At 41.7% G+C, this 20,809-nt stretch overlaps 1 protein-coding gene across 11 annotated transcripts in view; it reads right to left on the minus strand.

Annotated features, from left to right (window-relative positions):
- The window catches only part of DCUN1D4 (defective in cullin neddylation 1 domain containing 4), an 86,350-nt gene that overhangs the window by 19,441 nt on the left and 46,100 nt on the right, over positions 1-20,809 (minus strand). For all 11 annotated transcript variants that reach the window (XM_045474094.1, XM_045474092.1, XM_045474093.1 and 8 more), the window contains 2 exons: positions 11,601-11,671; positions 6,061-6,152 (listed from right to left, as the gene is read on the minus strand). In XM_045474094.1, the coding sequence (XP_045330050.1) occupies positions 6,061-6,152; positions 11,601-11,671 (163 nt within the window). The remainder of the gene's footprint in view (positions 1-6,060; positions 6,153-11,600; positions 11,672-20,809) is intronic.

A 20,809-nucleotide genomic window follows, 5' to 3' on the forward strand; every position in this document is an offset into this window, starting at 1 on the left:
CTTAAGGATTTTTGCTTTTTATTCAGTGTTATAATCTTTTACTGCCTTTATTCTTTTTGGTGCACAAATCGTCCTCATTTGGGCAGTGGCCCATTCAGGCTGGTGCCAGTGTCCTTCTGACATGTGCCATGGGTCTTTGAGCACGTCCTTGCTTGTGGTACAAGATATTCCAGCTCACCTTGTACTTTCTCTACCCTAGACTTGAAATCAGCTATATCTCCAGGGAGCTTTGGTGATGAAAACCTGTTTTTACACATAAGGGACACACTGTTTATTTTTCCTAAGGAAGCAGACTGATTGGCTAATTTTACAAACTAATTTTCTGTTCCTCATATCTAGCCCTTAAAAATGAGAACCAAGAGTCACCATTTCCATCAGCAAAATCAAAGCTTTTCAATGCTGGACGAGCTTTCTTGTGTTCCCCTGTAGGGCTTTCACCTACCGCTAAGCATAAGTAATACACAGTAAAAGTAGTATCAACGTAAACAGTTTATATACTTTATAAACTAAAATACCGTTCATACGTTCACATCATAGATCAGCACACTGATCTATCTTTAGCAATAAATTTGTAAAGGTTTCTTTCTGTAGCTAACTACAAAATAGTCCCCATAATCTACTGAGATAATAAAATACCTAAAAGTCAAAAATTAGAGTAAATGTTTCACTTCTATGAATCTACAACAATTTAGAATGTGCTGTATTTCTTCCGGATGTTTGAAAACTAAAAAAGATAACAATTAGACTGTTTTAGAAGTCAGAAAAGGCAGGGGCGGCTGGGTGGCTCAGTCGGTTGGGCATCTGACTGCGGCTCAGGTCATGATCTCCCCAGTTCGTGAGTTCGAGCCCCGCGTCGGGCTCTGTGCCAACAGCTCAGAGCTTGGAGCCTGCTTCTGATTCTGTGTCTCCCTCTCTCTCTGCCCCTCCCCCGCTTGTACTCTGTTTCTCAAAAATGAATAAATGTTAAAAAAAAAAAAAAAAACCTGTTTTAAGAAGTCAGAAAAGGCTTCTTTAAGGGACTGAAATGTTAGCTAATGGCTGAGAGCAGAAACAGGATATTTCTGGAGCAGAGGGTTTTCCAGATAAAAGGAACAGCATGCGCAAAGGCCCAGTGGCAGAAGGGAGCATGCCAAGCTCAAAGACTAAAGAAACCCACTGTGACCAAACGGAAGAGAGTAAGAGGGGAAGTGGTTCCAGGATAAGGCTGAAAGGGAGGTGAGGCCAGGCCATAAAGGGTTTTGTGGTCCATACTGTTTTTTGTTTTTTAAATTGAATCCTAGAAACACTGGAAGCCACCTCCAACCATGGGAGAGACCACAATCAGGCTTGCATCTTGAAAAATTCACTCTGAATCTCCGTGGAGAAAGGCTGGGGAAGAAAAAAAAGAGAGATGCCGATAGCCTAGTTAGAGATCTAGCGCCAACCCCCAAAAGAGGGCTGGTAGAAGCTAACAGGGCACACGAGAAAGCAGGAAGTTGGAGTCTAGGAGGCAGGAAGGGAGCAGGGCCTTCTCTGCACTGGGGACTCTACTGTATGGTTTGATTTTTTTACTGTATACATAAATAACTAATGATACTTTATTAACAATATGGCAGAGGGTCAAAGAGGAGAGAAACCAGCTAACCCCGAAATATTTAAGGCCGAGGTCTCTCCTCTTCACTGGAAAGGAAGGTTAAGGACCAAAGCCACAGGAAATTGGCCAGATTTTGGCAGGGGGTTTAGTTTAGTCCTGTCCAATGAGAAGAAGAAGAACAGATGTCTGTTTCAACAGATTCAAGGGCAGAGAGCACTCATTTAGACATCTGCTACATAGCTAAAAGAAAATAAAGTAGCCATGAGTCTTTGGGTAGAACCACAAGGCAAAATGCAAGTTCGATAGCATGGCTGGGAGTCTAGCTGCCACCCTGGCAAAAGATGTCCCCTGAAAGACGTTTTCATTTGTCTTAAGATGCTCAGAGATCCTGTCTGGAGTAAAGCATAAAATACCAAAGTAAAATTTTCACTTCATGTGTGTAATAAAGACAGTTACACGTGTTAGAGCTATTACCATCAATAAAGAGTTTAATCTGCTTTAAAAGGGGCCCTGCCCCGGGGCGCCTGGGTGGCTCAGTCGGTTAAGCGTCCCACTTGACTCTGTCTTGCGGTTTGTGATCTTGCGGTTTGTGAATTGGAGCCCTGCATCAGGCTCTGTGCTGATGGCTCAGAGACTGCTTCGTATTCTGTGTCTCCTCCTCTCTCTGCCCATCCAATGCTCATGCTGTGTCTCTCAATAATACATAAACGTTTTTTTTTTTTAAAAAAAAAAAGGGGGGGGGGGAGGGCCCTGACCCACAGAGCCTCTGGAGTGACCCCCAGCAGGGAACACGCCTCTGAGTCACCCGGTCCGAACTACAGGTTGCCATCTAGTGGCCACTCAACAAGATCAAGTGAAGAAACTGGCTTGTTGGGAAGTTGAAGCAAACCAGCCGGGGACTTCAGGAAGCAGCCACATCTTCAGCCTCCCCCCTGCCCCCTGCCCCCTCCCCCCTCCCCACCCCCACTTTCCGGTGTATCACACGTAAGAAAACTCCTGTTAGTTTCTGAGTGACATAGTGCCACACCGCTCAAGAGCACCGTTTTCCAAAACAAAACGTGGCCATACTGTGGGATCATTTCTTCCGTGACTTCTGCTCCTGTTACAGATTCAGAAGCACCAGAAATCGGGACAATAAGCACCAAAGGTTAAAACCAAAAGGAGTTCTCCATTCCCTGGGGAAAGGCCTTCACCCCTTCAGTTAGCCAGAGGTATTTTTCCAGCCAATCCTCACTTCTATGCAAAGTAAGCTACAAGTCTAACACACTTTTGTTTAGCTTAAACAGCTTTGTAAGTTTGATTCATTAGAAGTAACCTTAAACCCACGTGTTGGAACAAGGCGATAAAACAAACAGTCCACTAAAATGAGTTGTGCCTTCTCCTGAGAATGAGCTACAGAACGTGGAATGAACGTACCGCCCCCCCACCCCCGCCAGATGCCCTCCATCACTCCTTCCAGCACTTCCAAAACACTGGCTCTGGTGGGGCTTGCACACAGCTCGCTCCCCTCCCCAGTGTCCAGGAGATGGGAGTTCTGAGAGCCCAGGTGGGAGTCACAGAGCATCACTTCCCTTTCCTGGTTCTAGACGTGCTGCCAGAGACACCCAGGGAGTAGCAGAGCATAGTCTCCACTCCCTCTGTCCAGTAACCATTTTCTTCAAACTTAGCATCTTAATCAAATATTCTATTATAAATACAGGGATTGTCACATACACTTTAATTCCAGAGAGGTTTAATGAAACCAAAAAAGGGCAAAAAAGACAAAAATCCAAACTAGAAGACAAAACAGGCAATTCAGTAGACAGATTACTTTCTATCTCTAGAGCATATTCGTCTCTGAGTATTCTTATTTACCGGGTGTGGACACCTTACAAATACAGTACTTATGTAATCAATTCGAGAAGCATAAAGAGAAGTGGCCTTACTATTTTTGGATCTTTTGGCTGAGCTTTGCTTCTGAGCCCCTGCCCCAAAAGGACTGTCTTGCTCGTGAGTTTTATTTCCCCAGGATGCAGAATACTGCAGTTGGCACATCGCTGCCATCCAAACACTTGCTGAACAAATGAATCTAGGGAGGTTAAGGGAGGGGGAGTGGAGGTTCTTAAAACTTGCAATCCGACTATTCTGAACTATAGAGAACCTTAAAGGTTGTTTTGAGTAATGATCTCTTCCTCATTGATGAGGAAACCAGTCTCCGAGTTTCGTATCACACAAGAAGAAAGCAGGCTCCTCCCTGCCCTTAGAGTGGACCCAGCTTGTCACCTCATCTTGAACTACAAGGACCAAGTGGCAGTACCCTAGAGGAACCCAACTGCCCCCGTGTGTGTCACACTGAGTGGCAAGCAGGGTTCCCAACAAAGAACCTACGGGGTGGGGTCCCTGCAATTCCCCTCTGCCCTCCCTGAACTTACACAGACCTCCCAGGAAACTGCATACTTCCCAGGTGGTGTGGCCCTCAAAACGCAAGGGAAAGGCCCGGCAGTGTGTAACCTTCTTTTGTAAAGGCAAATGTAAAAAATAATCTAGAATTACTTAAAAATGGATATTATAGCCTCTTAAGACAAATGAAAATGTGCCCGAAACATACTAATGGTGCCTCCCCTGAAGGCTTGAAATAAAATCTTGATATGGCCATGCATTCATCATTACACGGGCCCCCCTTTAAAAAGTGCAGCCATTATGTGCTCTATTCAGAAGGCAGTTAAGAAAGGCGGGGGAACAGTGAAAGTTAGTAGACTTAAAATTGTTAAGGAGATGTTCCCAACATGACGAACATAATTTTTAAAGAGATTTCAAAGGACCTAACCCTAAAATTCTAGAGCATGATGACAGGAAAGCGTATGGCTTTATCTAAAACTCATTTGCCATCAGACAACAGTTGTTAAAGGAAGAATGTGACTTAAGAATCAGAAGTCTTGGGGCACCTGGGTGGTTCAGTCAGTTAAGCATCCAACTCTTGATTTGGCTCAGGTCATGATCTCCGGTTACGATCAAACCCCACGTCGGGCTCTGTGCTGAGTGTGGAGCCTGCTTGGGATTCTCTCTCTCCCTCTCTCTCTACTACTCCCCTGCTCGCTTGTGCTCTCTCTCAAAATAAACATTAAAAAAAAAAAAAAAAAAAAAAGATCAGAAGTCTTGGGTTTTCTTCCCATTTCTGCCACTTACTTTAACACATCATGTATCCCATGTATCCCTTCTAAGCCTCAGTTTCCTCATTTGTAAAATGTGCAGGATAAAGCCTGATTTGTCTTCCTCGCAAGGAAGGCAGCCGTGAGGCTCAAATGGAAAAGCAGCAAAATGACTTATGAACTACTAAAGCATGGTGCAAATCAAGCATTGTTATCGATAACAAATGGATAACAATTTTGGCAAATTCCAAAATTATTTGAATAAAACCATAAAACCATTTCCACTCCAATTTCAATCCAGTAAATGTCAAAGTCTATTATTCCTAGTAAAAGTAAAAAAAAAAAAAAAAAAAAGAGTCATTCCTAGATCAAAGTTACTATGTTAATAATCTGCTCTTCATCTTCAGGTACCACTGAAATATTTACTTCCCCATCTCAACTGTATCCTTCAATTCAGAATACAGAGTAACAACTGTTTACTTGAATGAAACTTTGTGTACACACACACACACACACACACACACACACACACACAATGAACGCATAAAACCACTGTTTTTTTTCTCATTCTGGGTAACACAAATAGACTCTTTATTATTATTTTTTAACCACTGGAGGAATGAAGTTCCAATTTTGCCCAAAGGTAAAATCAGAATATATAAAATACATATTTTCATTTATAAGTTAAACTTCAGTCAACTTTTTCTCCCTAACTGTAAACCAGATGCTGATAGGCCTTTGCTTTTTAAGCTCTAAGCCTGTGCTAATATGACAGTCACTAGACACACATGGCCATCAAGCACTTGAAATGCAGTTAATGCAAACTGAGAGGGATCATAAATGTAAAATATGTACCAGATTTTGAAGACTTACTATGAAAAAACGAATGTACAACAGCTCATAAATCTTGAAAATGTTGATTACATGTCTGAATAATAAATAACATTTTGGATATCTGGAGTTGAATAAAATATATTAAAATTAATTTTACCTGTTTCTTTTAACTTTTTTTTAATGGGACTGCTAGAAAATTTAAAATTACATATGTGGCTCACATCTGTGAGAAGAGGACAGGCTGGTCTATTTTCTATTGGGCAGCTCTGCTCTAGAAGAATACTAAAATAAACAATACACATTATATAAAAATTTTAATTGCAAAACTTCATGCATACTGTCTTCTCTTCATCATGAAAATGGGATTTGGCCTTTACATCTATAGCCACAGGTGAAGTTTGCCAGATCACCCGCCTTTCCTACAGTCACCCAACCCAGGTTCCTGACCCGCCAGGGAGGAGGTAGCCAGCTGGGGAGTGCAAGGACGCCACCCCACCTCCCGACCAGGGCAGCCGCGGGACTTACTGTAGAGAAGTCATTCCTTTTAACCACTCCTGCAGAGTAAAATAACCCATGTTTTGTGCATCCAATTTCCAAGCTAGGACAAGCATAACTACCTGTATAAAAACAAACAAAAAAACAGACCAATCAAATCAGAACGACAGATCTCAGTAATTAATCATACTAACAACTCTCCAAATGCTTCTGTTCACCGCAGTTTAGTCACTGAAATACCAACAAGGTAACTTCAAAAATGAGTTCTAGGCTGGGAAACATCCAAAAGTTTGGTCATTCATCTGCTGACAAGGGCTTGGGGAGACACGAACTCTTATGATGCAGAATGGTGGAAATGTAAAGCCATTAACCTCTCCACAGGGCAATTCTGCAATATTTATCAAAATTAAAACCAGTGTTTGACTCAGCAAGTCCACTTAAGGAAAGTTATATTATAACTTATACCTGTGCACGAACACAAAGATGTATATTCAACAATATTTTCTGCAGAATTATTTATAGCAGCAAAAGAATGAGAACAACCAAACATTAATCAGGGACTAAGTATATACTTCCTTGCTGAATACTTTCTATACAAAGGAATACTATGCTGCCACTAAGACAAACGAAGTAGAGTTATCAGTACAAATAGGGAACAACCTCCAAGATTTAGTGAAAAGAGCAAGCTGTAGATCAGAGGGCTGAAAAATAAAAAGGTAAGTGGTGAGTCATATACAATAATGCAGCTGTACCACAAATACATTAGTGTTTGTGAGTTGAACTATACACACTGAAGAAAATTACTGTAAAGTGGCCCAACATCCCACTGAAATAGCACTGTGCCTGGAATGAGCACAGGATGAGTGACAGGGCCCAATCACTTCTCAGCGGGGCGCCACTCTTGCTTTTAGTGAATCTTCTGAAACTCTGTAGGCATCAGGAACTGTAACAACTCTAGTTTATGGCACTGCTTGTCACTTAGCTGCTTTAGAGAAAAGATGACACAGAGATACTGCCAGTGAGTTTAATAAATACCTGAAGGAGTAAAGACAAAATTACATTTCAAAAGCGCATCTAGCTTCCAACTATCCAGGGCTCTGCAGAGGGAAAGAGCTGAGGCCATCCATCCAAGAAGAGAGTAAAGAAGAGGGACAGGGATTTCCGAGGACCATCCTGCCACTCTGTGGGACTGCGTACCTCAGGACATTCATTGGCCACACCTAACGGACATCCAAGTCCTGACCTGGGGATCACATATTCACTGCTAAATGGCTACATCTCCATTTGTTGTAACAAAACAAACAAACAAACAAACAAACAAAAAATCAATGGTAAGAAAATAGATCTGTGAAAATTGGCCAGGGACTGGCATGTTCCACATTTGGCAGCTAATTTGATTTCTTTACACAGGACCTGAAGGCTTCATTTCGACGACTGGAAGAACCAACCCAGCCATTAATCTATCACCCACGTGCCCCACTGGGTCAGATGGCGATGGTGGTAAAAGGAATCGGGATGATGTAACATGAAAAAAGTAAGGCAAGCAGTCAATTAGAAATCACTCCAGATGATTTAATTGGCCTCTGAAAGCCACTACACAAATTAAGTACTGCAGAACAATACTATTTAGGAGGTTCAGAAAGTCGGTCCTTGCGTTTGCCAGCAAGCTAGCTTGTGGACTAAAAATGTCCAGCTTTGTCTAATTTATAACTGCAAGATTAATGAAAAGCTTTCTCTTGATGCTGACTCTATGGTTTTCCAGGTTAGAAGTGATTAGCAGTGAGAACCCACTGAATCTCTAAGCCCTTTCATCAAATCTCAATTAAATCAGTACATATCAATTTTGAAAGTCACTAGGTTTTTTAGATTAAACAATCTAGATTACTAGGTAGATTGCTAGCACTGATTAGTAAACCAATGTTTCTACATATGCACACCATCACAAAACAGCATTGCTTAATAGGTTAAAAAATTTTTTTTAAATTTTTTTTTAATGTTTATTTATTTTTGAGACAGAGAGAGACAGAGCATGAACAGGTGAGGGACAGAGAGAGAGGGAGACAAGACACAGAATCTGAAGCACACTCCAGGCTCTGAGCTGTCGGCATGGAACCCAACACGGGGCTCAAACCCACAAACCACGAGATCATGACCTGAGCCGAAGCTGTAAGCTCAACTGACTGAGCCACCCAGGCGCCCCTACGTTAAAAATTTTTTAACTTAAGAGACCCAAACTTCCCCAAAAGAGCACACATGTTCTTCCAAATATTTACACATTGGTGGATTTCCCCTCATCCCTCAGCTTTTCTTGGAATTCTGACTCCCACATAACAATTTACCTAGGTGAAATAACCCCCATTTTCAGTTTTAAAAAAACTATTTTGACAGAGAGAGAGAGAGAGAGAGAGAGAGAGAGCGAGCACGTGTGCACATGGAAGGGGCAGAGAAGAGAGACAGAATCCCAAGCGGCCTCTGAATGGTCAGCACTGAGCCGGATGTGGAGCATGACCTGAGCCAAAATCAAGAGTCATATGCTCAACGCCTGAGCCACCCAGGCGCCCCTAACCCACATTCTAGAACTCAAACTTCCTATGTTCTCAAACAATATATATACTAAATGCTCAATAAGAAAGATTTAAAGTTCCATAAACACTTGTTAAATTAAAAAAAAAATGGTTAGGGCACAGAAACACACACAAGTATGCATGTATTTCTTTACACAAAATGGACTTTTCTTATGTAGCTAATAAGGAAGCTAATTAGGCAAACAAAAGGTTTTGCTGTGGCCGTAGTAAATGACAGTAGATTTGAATTTTACAAACCTGCTTAAATTTGCTAGGCTATAAATATCAGGCAAGGTGAAGGTTTTAAGTACTTTAAAGTATTTGAAAGTGCTAACTCAACAATGAGGACAAGGCTTTAAAAACAATTTTACTTCTTATTTTTCAAACGTTAACATTTCTGAAATTGGGATGCGTTCCAAATGCATGCATATCAGAGTTTATTTAGCAACATTTTTTCTTTCTTAGTGATGATATACAACTTCTATTAATGGCAGCTTAGAACTGAAGTACAGTAATAAATACTTTAGAATAATCTTCTGTGGGGCACCTGGGTGGCTCAGTCAGTTGAGCGTCTGACTTCGGCTCAGGTCACGATCTCGCGGTTCGTGAGTTCGAGCCCCGCGTCGAGCTCTGGGCTGATGGCTCAGAGCCTGGAGCCTGCTTCCGATTCTGTGTCTCCCTCTCTCTCTGCCCCTCCTCCGTTCATGCTCTGTCTCTCTCTGTCCCCAAAATAAACAAACGTTAAAAAAAAAAAAAATAGAATCTTCTGAATTCAGTTTCCTAGTCTTCAATGTGATTCAACATGTTAAGTCTAGTTCTATTCCTAAGAGGAGAACTAAGGGACACCATTGCCCCCCAAAAGGATAACAGCAGCAGCTCTCTGTTACGGAGTACTGCTATTTGAAGAACTGTGCCTTTCTTCAGTTAGAATCAATACCAGCCCTCCCTCCCACCTGACAGGCCTCCAGGCCTCTGAGAATAAATGTTCACACAGTGCCTCTCACACCTGCAGCCTGACCCTGGCCTCCCAATCTCCTCCCTTTCCGGCCCTGTTGCCCACCTCTGATCATATGCTGATGACAGTCCCCTGGGCAGAGCCTTTGGGTCTGGGGCACCTTGGTAGCTCAGTTGGTCGAGCATCCAGTTTTGGCTCAGGTCATGATCTTGCAGTTCGTGAGTTCGAGTCCCACATCAGGCTTGCTACTGTCAGCCTGTCGGCGCAAAGTTTGTTTCGGATCCCGTCCCTCCCCGGCTTGCGCTCTCCCAAAACTAAATAAAAATTTAAGAGAGAGAGGGAGAGAACCTTTGGGTCTGCTCTCAGGTCCAACTCACTCTTGCCCTTCTTATTATTCAGTCCAGAAAACAGTCTGCCAACGTTGGCCCAGCTGTCATCAGGAAACTTCTTTCATAAGCCAGTGTTTTGGTTTTTTTTTTTTTTTAATCTTTTTAAAAAAATGTTTATTTTTGAGAGAGACAGAGACAGAGAGACAGAGCACGAGCAGGGGAGGAGCAGAGAGAGAGGGAGACACAGAATCCGAAGCAGGCTACAGGCTCTGAGCTTTCAGCACAGAACCTGACAAGGGGCTCAAACCCACAAACCACGAGATCATGACCTGAGCCAAAGTCGGACGTCCAACCAAGCCACCAAGTGCCCCTGAAGTGTTCTTTTCTATGCTTATGACTAGTCTATGGGCAAGATCAGACAAAATACTACTGGCAGTTCTCCCCAAACCTTTATACCAAAATGAACAGTTCATTAAGATACTGAACTAGATCACATTAAAATAAAAAACTACAAGACAAAAATCCACATAATGAGCAAAAGGCTCTTTAGAAAATGTAAGGTGTTGGAGGGAGTTGGGAGAGGACAGAGGCATACAAATGTCAAGGATAAGAAAAGTTTTAAGAATGAAGTGTGAAGTCTTTAGAGGTTTGTTTTTTTTTAATTTTTTAAAGTTTATTTATTTATTTTTGAGAGAGACAGAGAGAGCGACTGGGGGAGGGGCAGAGAGAGGGGGAGAGAGAGAATCCCAAGCAAGTTCCTCTCTGCCAGTACGGAGCCCGATGCGGGGCTCAAGCTCACAAACCGTGAGATCATGACCTGAGCTGAAACCAAGAGTCGGACGCTCAACCGACTGAGCCACCCAGGCGCCCCAAAAGTGTGAAGTCTTAATTTCCAGTTTTAAGAGCATGACATATGTGCATGGGCAGCACCTATCTTCCAAGAAGAGTCTATACGAGGGGGATATCTCTTGTGATCTCTTCCCCATCATAAACTCATTTAGGACCTTGGACATATTTGTTAAATTGGAGGCTAATGCAATATTAAACTGCATAGTTAATGAACCAGGGCACCTGTATGAGCATAACTTTTCATTTTAGTGTAAGAGAGATGATGTAGGAACAGGAAAAAAATATTCAAAAATAACATGACGATAAGGGTTGGGAAAAATAATTAAGCATATAAAATAACTTCTCAAAAAAAATTTTTAAAGGAAATACTTAAGGCCTTTATACTAAAAAGCAATCCCGGAGTTAAATTTAATCGGAAGTGAAAGAGCTATGAAAGATTCTTGATAATTACAACTTATTCCAAACCCCTATGAATAATTAATTACTCAAAAATCTGGACAAACTCTACATTATGCTGAACAACTAGGGAGGGGGACAAAGGTACAGAATAGACTATGACTCGGCCCCCCAGCTCATCTCTCACGGGAGGTACACATGCCCATAACACTTTCTAAACATCTAGTTTAATTACTTTACTATCGTACCTTTTAGATACAAGAAACAAACAAGAGGAAAACATGACTGACTAGTTACACCATGCCAATTAAAACAAAAAAATTTTGCTTAGAAATCCAATTAGAATTGAAACTTGTTTCTTAGATTGCCTCACAAAACTAACACACCATTCCTTCTTTACTGTTGCTTTATTTGTCAAGGGACAAACGACAAGAAAAATAATCAACCGATTTGCCCAACTTAATAGGCTAGACTTACATTTTCTGGTTCAACACCAATGTCTTCGCAAAATTTCTCCATGCCTTCAGGACCTACAATATCATCAGTACCTGCGATGAAATGCAATCTTACATAAATTAAATCTCACCACGTACATGATTATTACTACAGTGATATTACACTGCTGAAATATTTATTATGAAAATAAACGAAAATCAAATAATACCTACAGGCCAGAACTCCTTTCTGAAAAAAAGAAATCACCAAGTGTAAAGTGAAAAATATTCGGGAATTTCAGTTACTTCTTTAAAGGGTTCGGCTCTGCACAATCATCTGTCAATGTATTGCCATGCCTTTCGACCTACGGACAGAGGCTACACATAATTTTTGTCTGAAGATAAGGCCACTTTGCTTCTTTAAAGTAGCGTACAGCTCTGCCTGATTTTGGTAATAATTTTTGGAAACATAGCAGAGAACCACACAATGTTCTTTATAAAATTAACTGGGAAATAACATAGTCGTTTCTTTTACATAGAAGAAAAGCCAGTAGTCTTTTTGTTCCTGGTAAGGCCAAAAAGCCTCTTCCACCTCGGGCCTCAGCTCCGCTTCTTCCCGAAAGAACCGTTCGCCTGCATGGTCCGTCTCCCCTTGACCTCCTGTTCCTTCTTCAACCACTGCAATTTGGTTTCTGTTCCTCTCTCTCTCTCCTGAAACTTCTTGCCAAGGTCACCAATAACACCTTACCTGCCAAATCTAATCGACAGTCAGATCTTTATTTTATCTGACCTTTCTGTGGTATCTGAAACTCTGAAGCAATTCTTTGCAAAATCTGCCTCCTCCCACGGCTCGCAGAAGTACCCTCCCTCCGGTTTCCCTCCTACTTCTCTCCTCCTCTGGCTTCTTAATGTGTTCCTTCGCTTCTCCCAGCTTGTTAGATTTCATGTGCAGAGTTCCATCTTTAACCCTGGTCTGGTCCATTCTACACCTTCGCCCAAGCTTCAACCATGCTCGAGTTTCCAGGCCCACGCTTTCCCCCTGTAGTTTTGGACTGTCTACCACATTACTGCCCGGCTACCCCACCTGCTGTTTCACTGCCACAGCTAAACTCAGCTTCTGTCCCACGCCTCTTCCTGCATTTCACATTTTCAGCCATCACCTCACGGAGAAGGACCATCTGTCCATGCCAAGCCTGCTTATCCTCCTGTACTCTGTCCCACTGGTGGCACCAGCAGGAACAGAAACCTGGGAGTCACTCTGGACTCTTCCCTTCTCTTACACTCTCCACATCCAGTCAATTACCGAGTGTACTGCCCGTTTTTCCTGCCAAATACTTCATTGTACCTATCCCGTGCTGACCTGCTCAGGCTTTATTCTCTCACTCAGATGACCACAGCGGTCTCCACAGGATCGCCCTAATTCCATAGCTCTGTACCCCCCAGCCCCTCCTCCACACAGCTGCCTAAAGGAGCCATCCCAAACACAAATCCCATGCTGGCTTAAAATCCTTCAATGGCTCCCACCACCTGAAGATAAAGTCCAAAGTCTCAACCGTACCAAATAAGGTTCTCAATGATCTAGTGCCTCCTTTCCTCTTTCCACCTTTAAATCAAGTTTCTTGAAAATAAATGAATCAATAAATATCATTAAATGAATAAAAACTGAGACCCAGAAATACTTACCTATGGTTTGCTCTGCACACAGGTCCTGCCACACACCCCATACCAGACTGTTCTTTCTGGCCTCGGCCCATCTTCCTCTCCCTTCCCCATGTTATCTGGCCAACTCATTCAGTCTTTAAGGGGAAAGCAGACGGGAGCCCTCCAGCTCTTCCTGACTCCCACCTGCAGAGGCTGGGAGGGGCGGTCCTCTGTGACCCCAGCAATGCTAGGAGTGGTTCTCTCACACTTAGCACATCTGTGTTAAGTCCCAGCTCATCTGCCTTTCCCTCTAAGTTCCTCAAAAGTAAGAGCTATTGTAGTTCTTGTGTAACCTCAGCATACCATCTGGCAAGGAGCAGCTGCTTTTATAAAATTTATTGAATAAATAAATGAATGAATACCAGAATACAGGAACCACTCTACAACCTTTCCACAGCCTCTAGATCCAGTGGTCCTGCAGCGTCCACTCCTCAATAGATCTCAGTTTCACTCAGGTAACATTTACTGAAGCTATAGACTGTCGTAACTGCTAAAGATTAAGAAAACACGGTCCCTGCCCTCCAGGAAGACCGAGTATAGAGTAATTTCTTTTTTTTTATTTTTTAAAGATTTTTTTTTTTTTTTCAAGTTCGTTAACAGTCAGTGCAGTCTTGGCTTCAGGAGCAGAACCCATCGATTCACTTCTTATATGTGACACCCAGTGCTCATCCTGAACAGTCCCCTCCTTAATGCCCATCACCCATTTCACACATCCCCTACCACCTCCTTGCCAGCAACCCTCAGTTTGTTCTCTGTATTTAAGAGTCTCTTACGGTTTGCCTCCGTCTCTGTTTTTATCTTATTTTTCCTTCCCTTCCTGCATATTAATCTGTTGAGTTTTGTATGCAGAGAAAAGGAAACCCATTAGCACTGTTGGTGGGAATGCAAACTGCGGTAGCCACTTTGGAAAACGGCATGGAGGTCCCTCAAAGTTCCTCAAAAACTTAGAAAGAGAACTACCCTACGACCTAGCAATTGCACGACTAGGAATTTACCCAAAGGATACAAAAATGCTGATTCAAAGGGGCACATGCACCTCAATGTTTACAGCAGCACTATCAACAATAGTCAAATTATGGAAAGAGCCCAAGTGTCCATTGACTGATAAATGGATAAAGATGTAGTATGTATATGTCCATATATGTATATATGCGTATATACACGTATATATACGTACACACACACACACACACACACACACACAATGGGATACTACTCAGTGACGAAAAAGAATGAAATCTTGCCATTTGCAACAACGTGGATGGAACTAGAGTGTATTATGCTAAGCGAAATAAGTTAGAGAAAGTTAGAGAAAGACAGATATCATATGGTTTCATTTGAGAAAGATTTTATTATTTTTTTAAAGTAATCTCTACATCCAACATGGGGCCTGGACTCACAACCCCAAGATCAAGAGTCACGTGCCCCACCACCACGCAAGCCAGGTGCCCCAGGAGTAATTTCAATACAAAATAATAAACAGGAGGGCCTGGCTGGCTCGGTCAGTGGAGCGGGCGACTCTTGATCTCTGGGTTGCAAATTCAAGCCCCACGTTGGGTGTACAGATTACTTAAAAATATAATCTTAGGGGCACCTGGGTGGCGCAGTCGGTTAAGCGTCCGACTTCAGCCAGGTCACGATCTCGCGGTCCGTGAGTTCGAGCCCCGCGTCGGGCTCTGGGCTGATGGCTCAGAGCCTGGAGCCTGTTTCCGATTCTGTGTCTCCCTCTCTCTCTGCCCCTCCCCCGTTCATGCTTTCTCTCTCTCTGTCCCAAAAAAAATAAATAAACGTTGAAAAAAAAAATTAAAAAAAATATATAATCTTAAAATAGTAATAATAAACCACAATAAATGTATAAAGTGGTTGTCCTCAACAAAGGATAAATATTACAATCACCTAGAGGGCTTGTTGGAAAGTCTTATGTCATTCCTCTGCTTCAAATCCTTGGCTCCCCTAAAGTCACACTCAGGCCCTTTCCTTGTAATCTGGCCACAGCAAATACTTTTTTTGCATGCTTTATTTCCCTTGTAATCACAAATGTGCTGTTTTGTTACAAAATGTTTTGTTTCATATTTTCCAATCTGTTACCTTTTTCTGGGGTTTTCTATTTTCTCCTTTTATTTTACATGTTTGTCCAAGTATTCCTAATTGTCTTATTTTGATTATTAGGGGAATAGCTATTATTCAAATAAAAGTTTAAATACTGAAATATTTAAATAATATTTAAATATTAAATATTAAGATAATAAAAGTTATTCAAAGAAGATTACTTCATCTTTAAGCTAGTTATTTTTTGCTACATTAACACATAAACATGATACAAAATTTCATTTAAAAGTGAAAGTGAAAAAATTTACAAAGCAAGTTTCCCCTCCAACCCCTCCTTACTCCTCAGAGACAACCATTTATTAAAAATTCCTGTAAGCAGCTTTCCCAAAATAACTCGTTTATAGAATTCTACATGCATATAATATACACATATTTATTTGCTGTTTCTAAGTGTCAATGAAATTTCTCTGTGGCTTTCCAGGTAGAATTTAATCATTTCATTTCCAACAAATGATCATTTTTGCCTACTCCTTCCCAATTATTTATTTATTTTTAGCTATTTATTTTTATTATTTTTTATCTTTGAGAGAGAGAGAGTGCACGCACTCAACAGCGGGGCTTGATCCCCTGACCCTGGGATCATGACCTAAGCTAAAATCAAGAGTCGGATGCTCAACTGACTGAGCCACTCAGGTGCCCCATCCTCCTTTCCAATTATTTATGCCCCTTCTTTCTTCCTTTTGTCTAATCACACTGGCTAATAACTTCCAAAACAATGGCAAATAAGCATTCCAAGAGTGAGCATGCTTTTCTCATTTTCCACTCAAAAATGAAAATACATTTTGCATGTTATCATTTGATAGGCTGCTAGCTTTCACTTTGAGAGTGCATATACCCATGTGTGCCCACATGTACATATTATACGAATGACACAGTAATGCGTCCACATAGCAAAATACTCATATAGTCAAAGTCAGAGCAAAATAGACTAAAAAGAGAAAACCGTTTTCTCCCTTTCCTCACCAGTCAGACACGTGTCCTGAGACCTTTGTGCTTATATTTATGTATGTGCAAATATACAATGAAATCAGTTTTAAATTTATCTACACGCAGGGGTTCACGCTATGCCTATGAATCCTATACCTGGCTTTTGTCACTGAGTACGCCTGTAACCTTCCCGTGGGAATGTCTATACATCTACTTTGTTAGCGGACTCTTCTTACCTTACTCCACTGCATGTATGTGTGTATGTTTCATTGTTTTTTTATTATTCTACTACTAAGAAAGAATTTTGGCTAGGAGATCAAAGAATAATTATTCTCATAAGGAAATATTCACCTATTCCTATTGTGCTAAGAGGTTTTATTTTTAGGAACAGATGCCTTTTTTTGGTACCTACTGAGAGGACTCCCTGGGAGGTAGTTGCAGATTTGAAAGAAAAAGTTACTTTACAATTCTTTTAAAATTCCTGTCTTTGGTTTCCATTCCTCCTGATTTAAAAAAGCTCTTTCCCCATAACCAATTCTTTTTTTTTTTCTTTTGAGAGTGAGTGCTAGTGTGCGCATGCGAGCGGGGAAGGGGCTGAGAGGGAGAGAGAATCTCAAGCAGGTCCCATATCCAGTACAAAGCCCAACGCGGGGTTCAATCTCATGACCCTGGGATCTTGACCTGAGCCCAATTCATGACCCGGATTTTTAACCAACTGAGACACCCAGGCGCCCCCACTGTAACCTATTCTAGAATCTCAAGAGCCACCTGCCTTCCCCCTGTCTGTGCACAAGACCTGGGTGGGTCCCGGCTTACTCCCCCTCATCCGCCCTCCAAACCTGGCCACTGATGCCTCTCTCTGCCAGCGTTCATCCTAAAGATGATGCTTCTCAGTTTGTCTGTTTGCTGCACAAGAAAATGGGTGGAGTGCGTCACCCCAGCAAGCCCTCAAAGGACGTTTGCTGAGGTATACTGTGCAGGAGTAATGTTAAGTTCTCCATGCTTTTCTCTTTTCTTCCAGATTCTGTGCAATGCCATTGTCATATTACTTGTATGCACCTGCGTCTATGTTTTTATTTTCCATTGTTATTTTTTACCTATTACATTGACTTTATATCATTCAGGCTTTCTATCTCAATGCTATTCAACAGAAATAATACTGTAGACAACATATGTGATTTAAAGCTTTCTAGTAGCCATGTTCAAAAGTAAAAAGAAATAGGTGAAATTAATTTTATTTTTTTGTTTTTTTAAATATAACTTATCGTCAAGTTAGCTAATATACAGCATATACAGTGTATAGAGTGTGCATCTGTGTTTTTAAAGAGCAAGTTTTTAACCATATGATTTGCAAAGGCATGACTCTGCCAAAAGTAGTATTTTATCCTAAAAACAGTAAAATATAGCTTGTTAATCAACAAGCTTTTCCATATCTTTTAAATACCCACAATTCTGCTTCTTAAAACAACGTTTCTTTTTTTGCCATTATCTTTCCCACACACACAGTTAGATTTAGCTGTAATCACACTGTTATTTGGGATTTTGACTGTATTTATACTAAACTTATAATCCACTTGTAAAATTGACCAATCTTAATTCTAAAATTAAGAATTGAGAATTCTGAATATGTAACTGGCTAACACAAGGCGGGTTAGAAGTGAAGAAGGAGAGGATTTTAAGAAGTTATATCTAAAATCCTAAGCTGTGGAATGTCCTGGTAACGAGACACTGAAGATACGTTCAGAAGACAGATATACTGACAACACTCTAGGAAAAAGTGGTCCTCCCACTTTCCCTGCCATTTTAAGCAGGGGCCCATAAAAAATATATGTGACCTTTTTAACGATGGCCCAAGACCCTCACGATAAGGTTTCCATAATGACACCACACTGCATCCCTGAGGCGAACAAGGCCACACTGTCCCTTTTTAACATCTCTTCCTTTGCGGACAGACCACTTGGTCACTCAGCACCTGCTCCTGGGTCCCTGATCTCATTTTAGTAAACCAAAAAACAATTCCATCATGGAACTTAATCAAAAACAGAAACTAAGGGCCTACAGTCAAGACCTAGAGAACTTTCACGATCTACCTATGTGAGATTTAGTGTAACTTTGAAGTCAATGTTGGCACGGGTGTATTTGGCTTCATTCCTTATTCTTAGATATATTTCAGAAAGTGGGAGTTATTAGGTAAATTATGTAAAACTGGTTATTTTCATTCTAATGAAAAGAAATGGAGCCCCAGTTTCAGATGGAACCAATCCTTTCTAAAGTCACAGAGAACTAAGGTAATCAAAGCACAGAAGGGAGTAAACCTGTAACCACAGAGAACAGGAGGAGCCCCCAGTGGAGTAAGTTTCCCTATTAAATCTCTGAGAACCAGAAATGGAGTTGACAGGGATTCTAAAAGGTGGGAGGCTGCATCCTAGAATGTGTAAAGGAGGGCTGGGGTTAACTGGCTGGGCCAAAGCTGGGAGGAGAGGGGCTCAGGCTGCAGGAGCCATGGATGGTGGAGGCAGGGTAAGGAGTGGAATGGAGAACTCTGGGAAGAACAAGGCGGCACCCATGTGAAGCAACTCCACTACCAAGGCCTCTACCCACCCCTCCATTCACTCTGGATTAAAGTGCAGGGAGTCGGCCCACACCAGCTGACTTTTTTCTAAGGAAACAGGATGCACCACAGCTTGTGAAGTCTTCCTCATTCTAGCATCCAGGGGGCCTGTGGCCTACAGACTCATCCTACAGCACAACCTGACAGTCACCCCGGGTCATTTCACCATCGGTTTTTCTAAAATAATAATGATCCAGGGGCGCCTGGGTGGCGCAGTCGGTTAAGCGTCCGACTTCAGCCAGGTCACGATCTCGCGGTCCGTGAGTTCGAGCCCCGCGTCAGGCTCTGGGCTGATGGCTCAGAGCCTGGAGCCTGTTTCCGATTCTGTGTCTCCCTCTCTCTCTGCCCCTCCCCCGTTCATGCTCTGTCTCTCTCTGTCCCCCAAAAAATAAATAAACGTTGAAAAAAAAAATTAAAAAAAAAAAATAATAATAATAATAATAATAATGATCCACAGTTTTTATTCATGTGGTTCGATATTAAAAGTGAAGTGGGTGTCAGTTGGGGTTCTTAATTATTTCCACTTTCAAGGCATTTTCCCTATTGATACAGGAAAAGAAGAAAAGGGCAGTGGGGGGTGCTTGGTAAAAATAGGGATGGCCACACCCACAAACACTTTTTGCAGGGATGAACTGCAAGGAACCACCTGGCAGGGATCTCCAGGAACCTAAAAACTGTGGCTTAACCTTTATCCCAAATGTCACCTTCCTGAGCCAGAGAAAAGCAAACAAAAAGGACAACTGTAGACTGCTCTCTTTTTAAAGGAAACAGAAACGTGATCATGCCATGGAAAAATTATGTTTGCTTGTAAACGAAGACACATCCACACAAAAAATCAAAACAGCTGTGCTACAATGGTGGGATTAAGTATCCTTTTTGTCTGTTTAAAACCTCCTTTTCACCAACAGACACACTGACAAGATGCTAAATGTCACTCATCATCAGGGAAATACAAATCAAAACTACAATGAGATGTCACCTCACGCCGGTCAGAGTGGCTAAAATGAACAAATCAGGAGACTATAGATGCTGGAGAGGATGTGTAGAAACGGGAACCTTCTTGCACTGTTGATGGGAATGTCAACTGGTACAGCCGCTCTGGAAAACAGTGTGGAGGTTCCTCAAAAAATTAAAAATAAATCTACCCTATGACCCAGCAATAGCACTGCTAGGAATCTACCCAAAGGATACAGGAGTGCTGATACATAGGGGCACTTGTACCCCAATGTTTATAGCAGCACTTTCAACAATGGCCAAGTTATGGAAAGAGCCTAAATGTCCATCAACTGACGAATGGATAAAGAAAATGTGGTTTATATATACAATGGAATACTACTTGGCAATGAGAAAGAATGAAATCTGGCCATCTGCAGCAACGTGGATGGAATGGAGGGTATTATGTTAAGTGAAATAAGTCAGGCAGAGAAAGACAGATACCATATGTTTTCACTCATATGTGGATCTGGAGAAACTTAACAGAAGACCAGGGGGGAGGGGAAGGGGGGAAAAACGTTACAGAGAAGGAGGGAGACAAACCGTAAGAGACTCTTAAGGACTGAGAACAAATTAAGGGTAGATGGGGGGTGGGGGAGAGGGGAAAGTAGGTGATGGGCATTGAGGAGGGCACCTGTTGGGATGAGCACTGGGTGTTGTATGGAAACCAATTTGACAATAAATTATATTTTAAAAGAACTAAAAAAATAAAACTTCCTTTTCAAAACACATTTCATAAAAATAAATGTGAACCAAGATAAGAAAGCAAAAAACTTTCATAATCAAGGTGATACAAATAGGAGAAAACTCTTCATTCAGTACCCATATATCAAACACCTGGAGAAGTGCCACCCATTTTTCCTAGGGACACGAAATGTCTTCAAAAGATTCGTATTCTCATGATGTAAACA

Source organism: Leopardus geoffroyi, chromosome B1 (genome assembly GCF_018350155.1).
Source record: "Leopardus geoffroyi isolate Oge1 chromosome B1, O.geoffroyi_Oge1_pat1.0, whole genome shotgun sequence".
Classification (NCBI taxonomy): Eukaryota; Metazoa; Chordata; class Mammalia; order Carnivora; family Felidae; genus Leopardus; species Leopardus geoffroyi.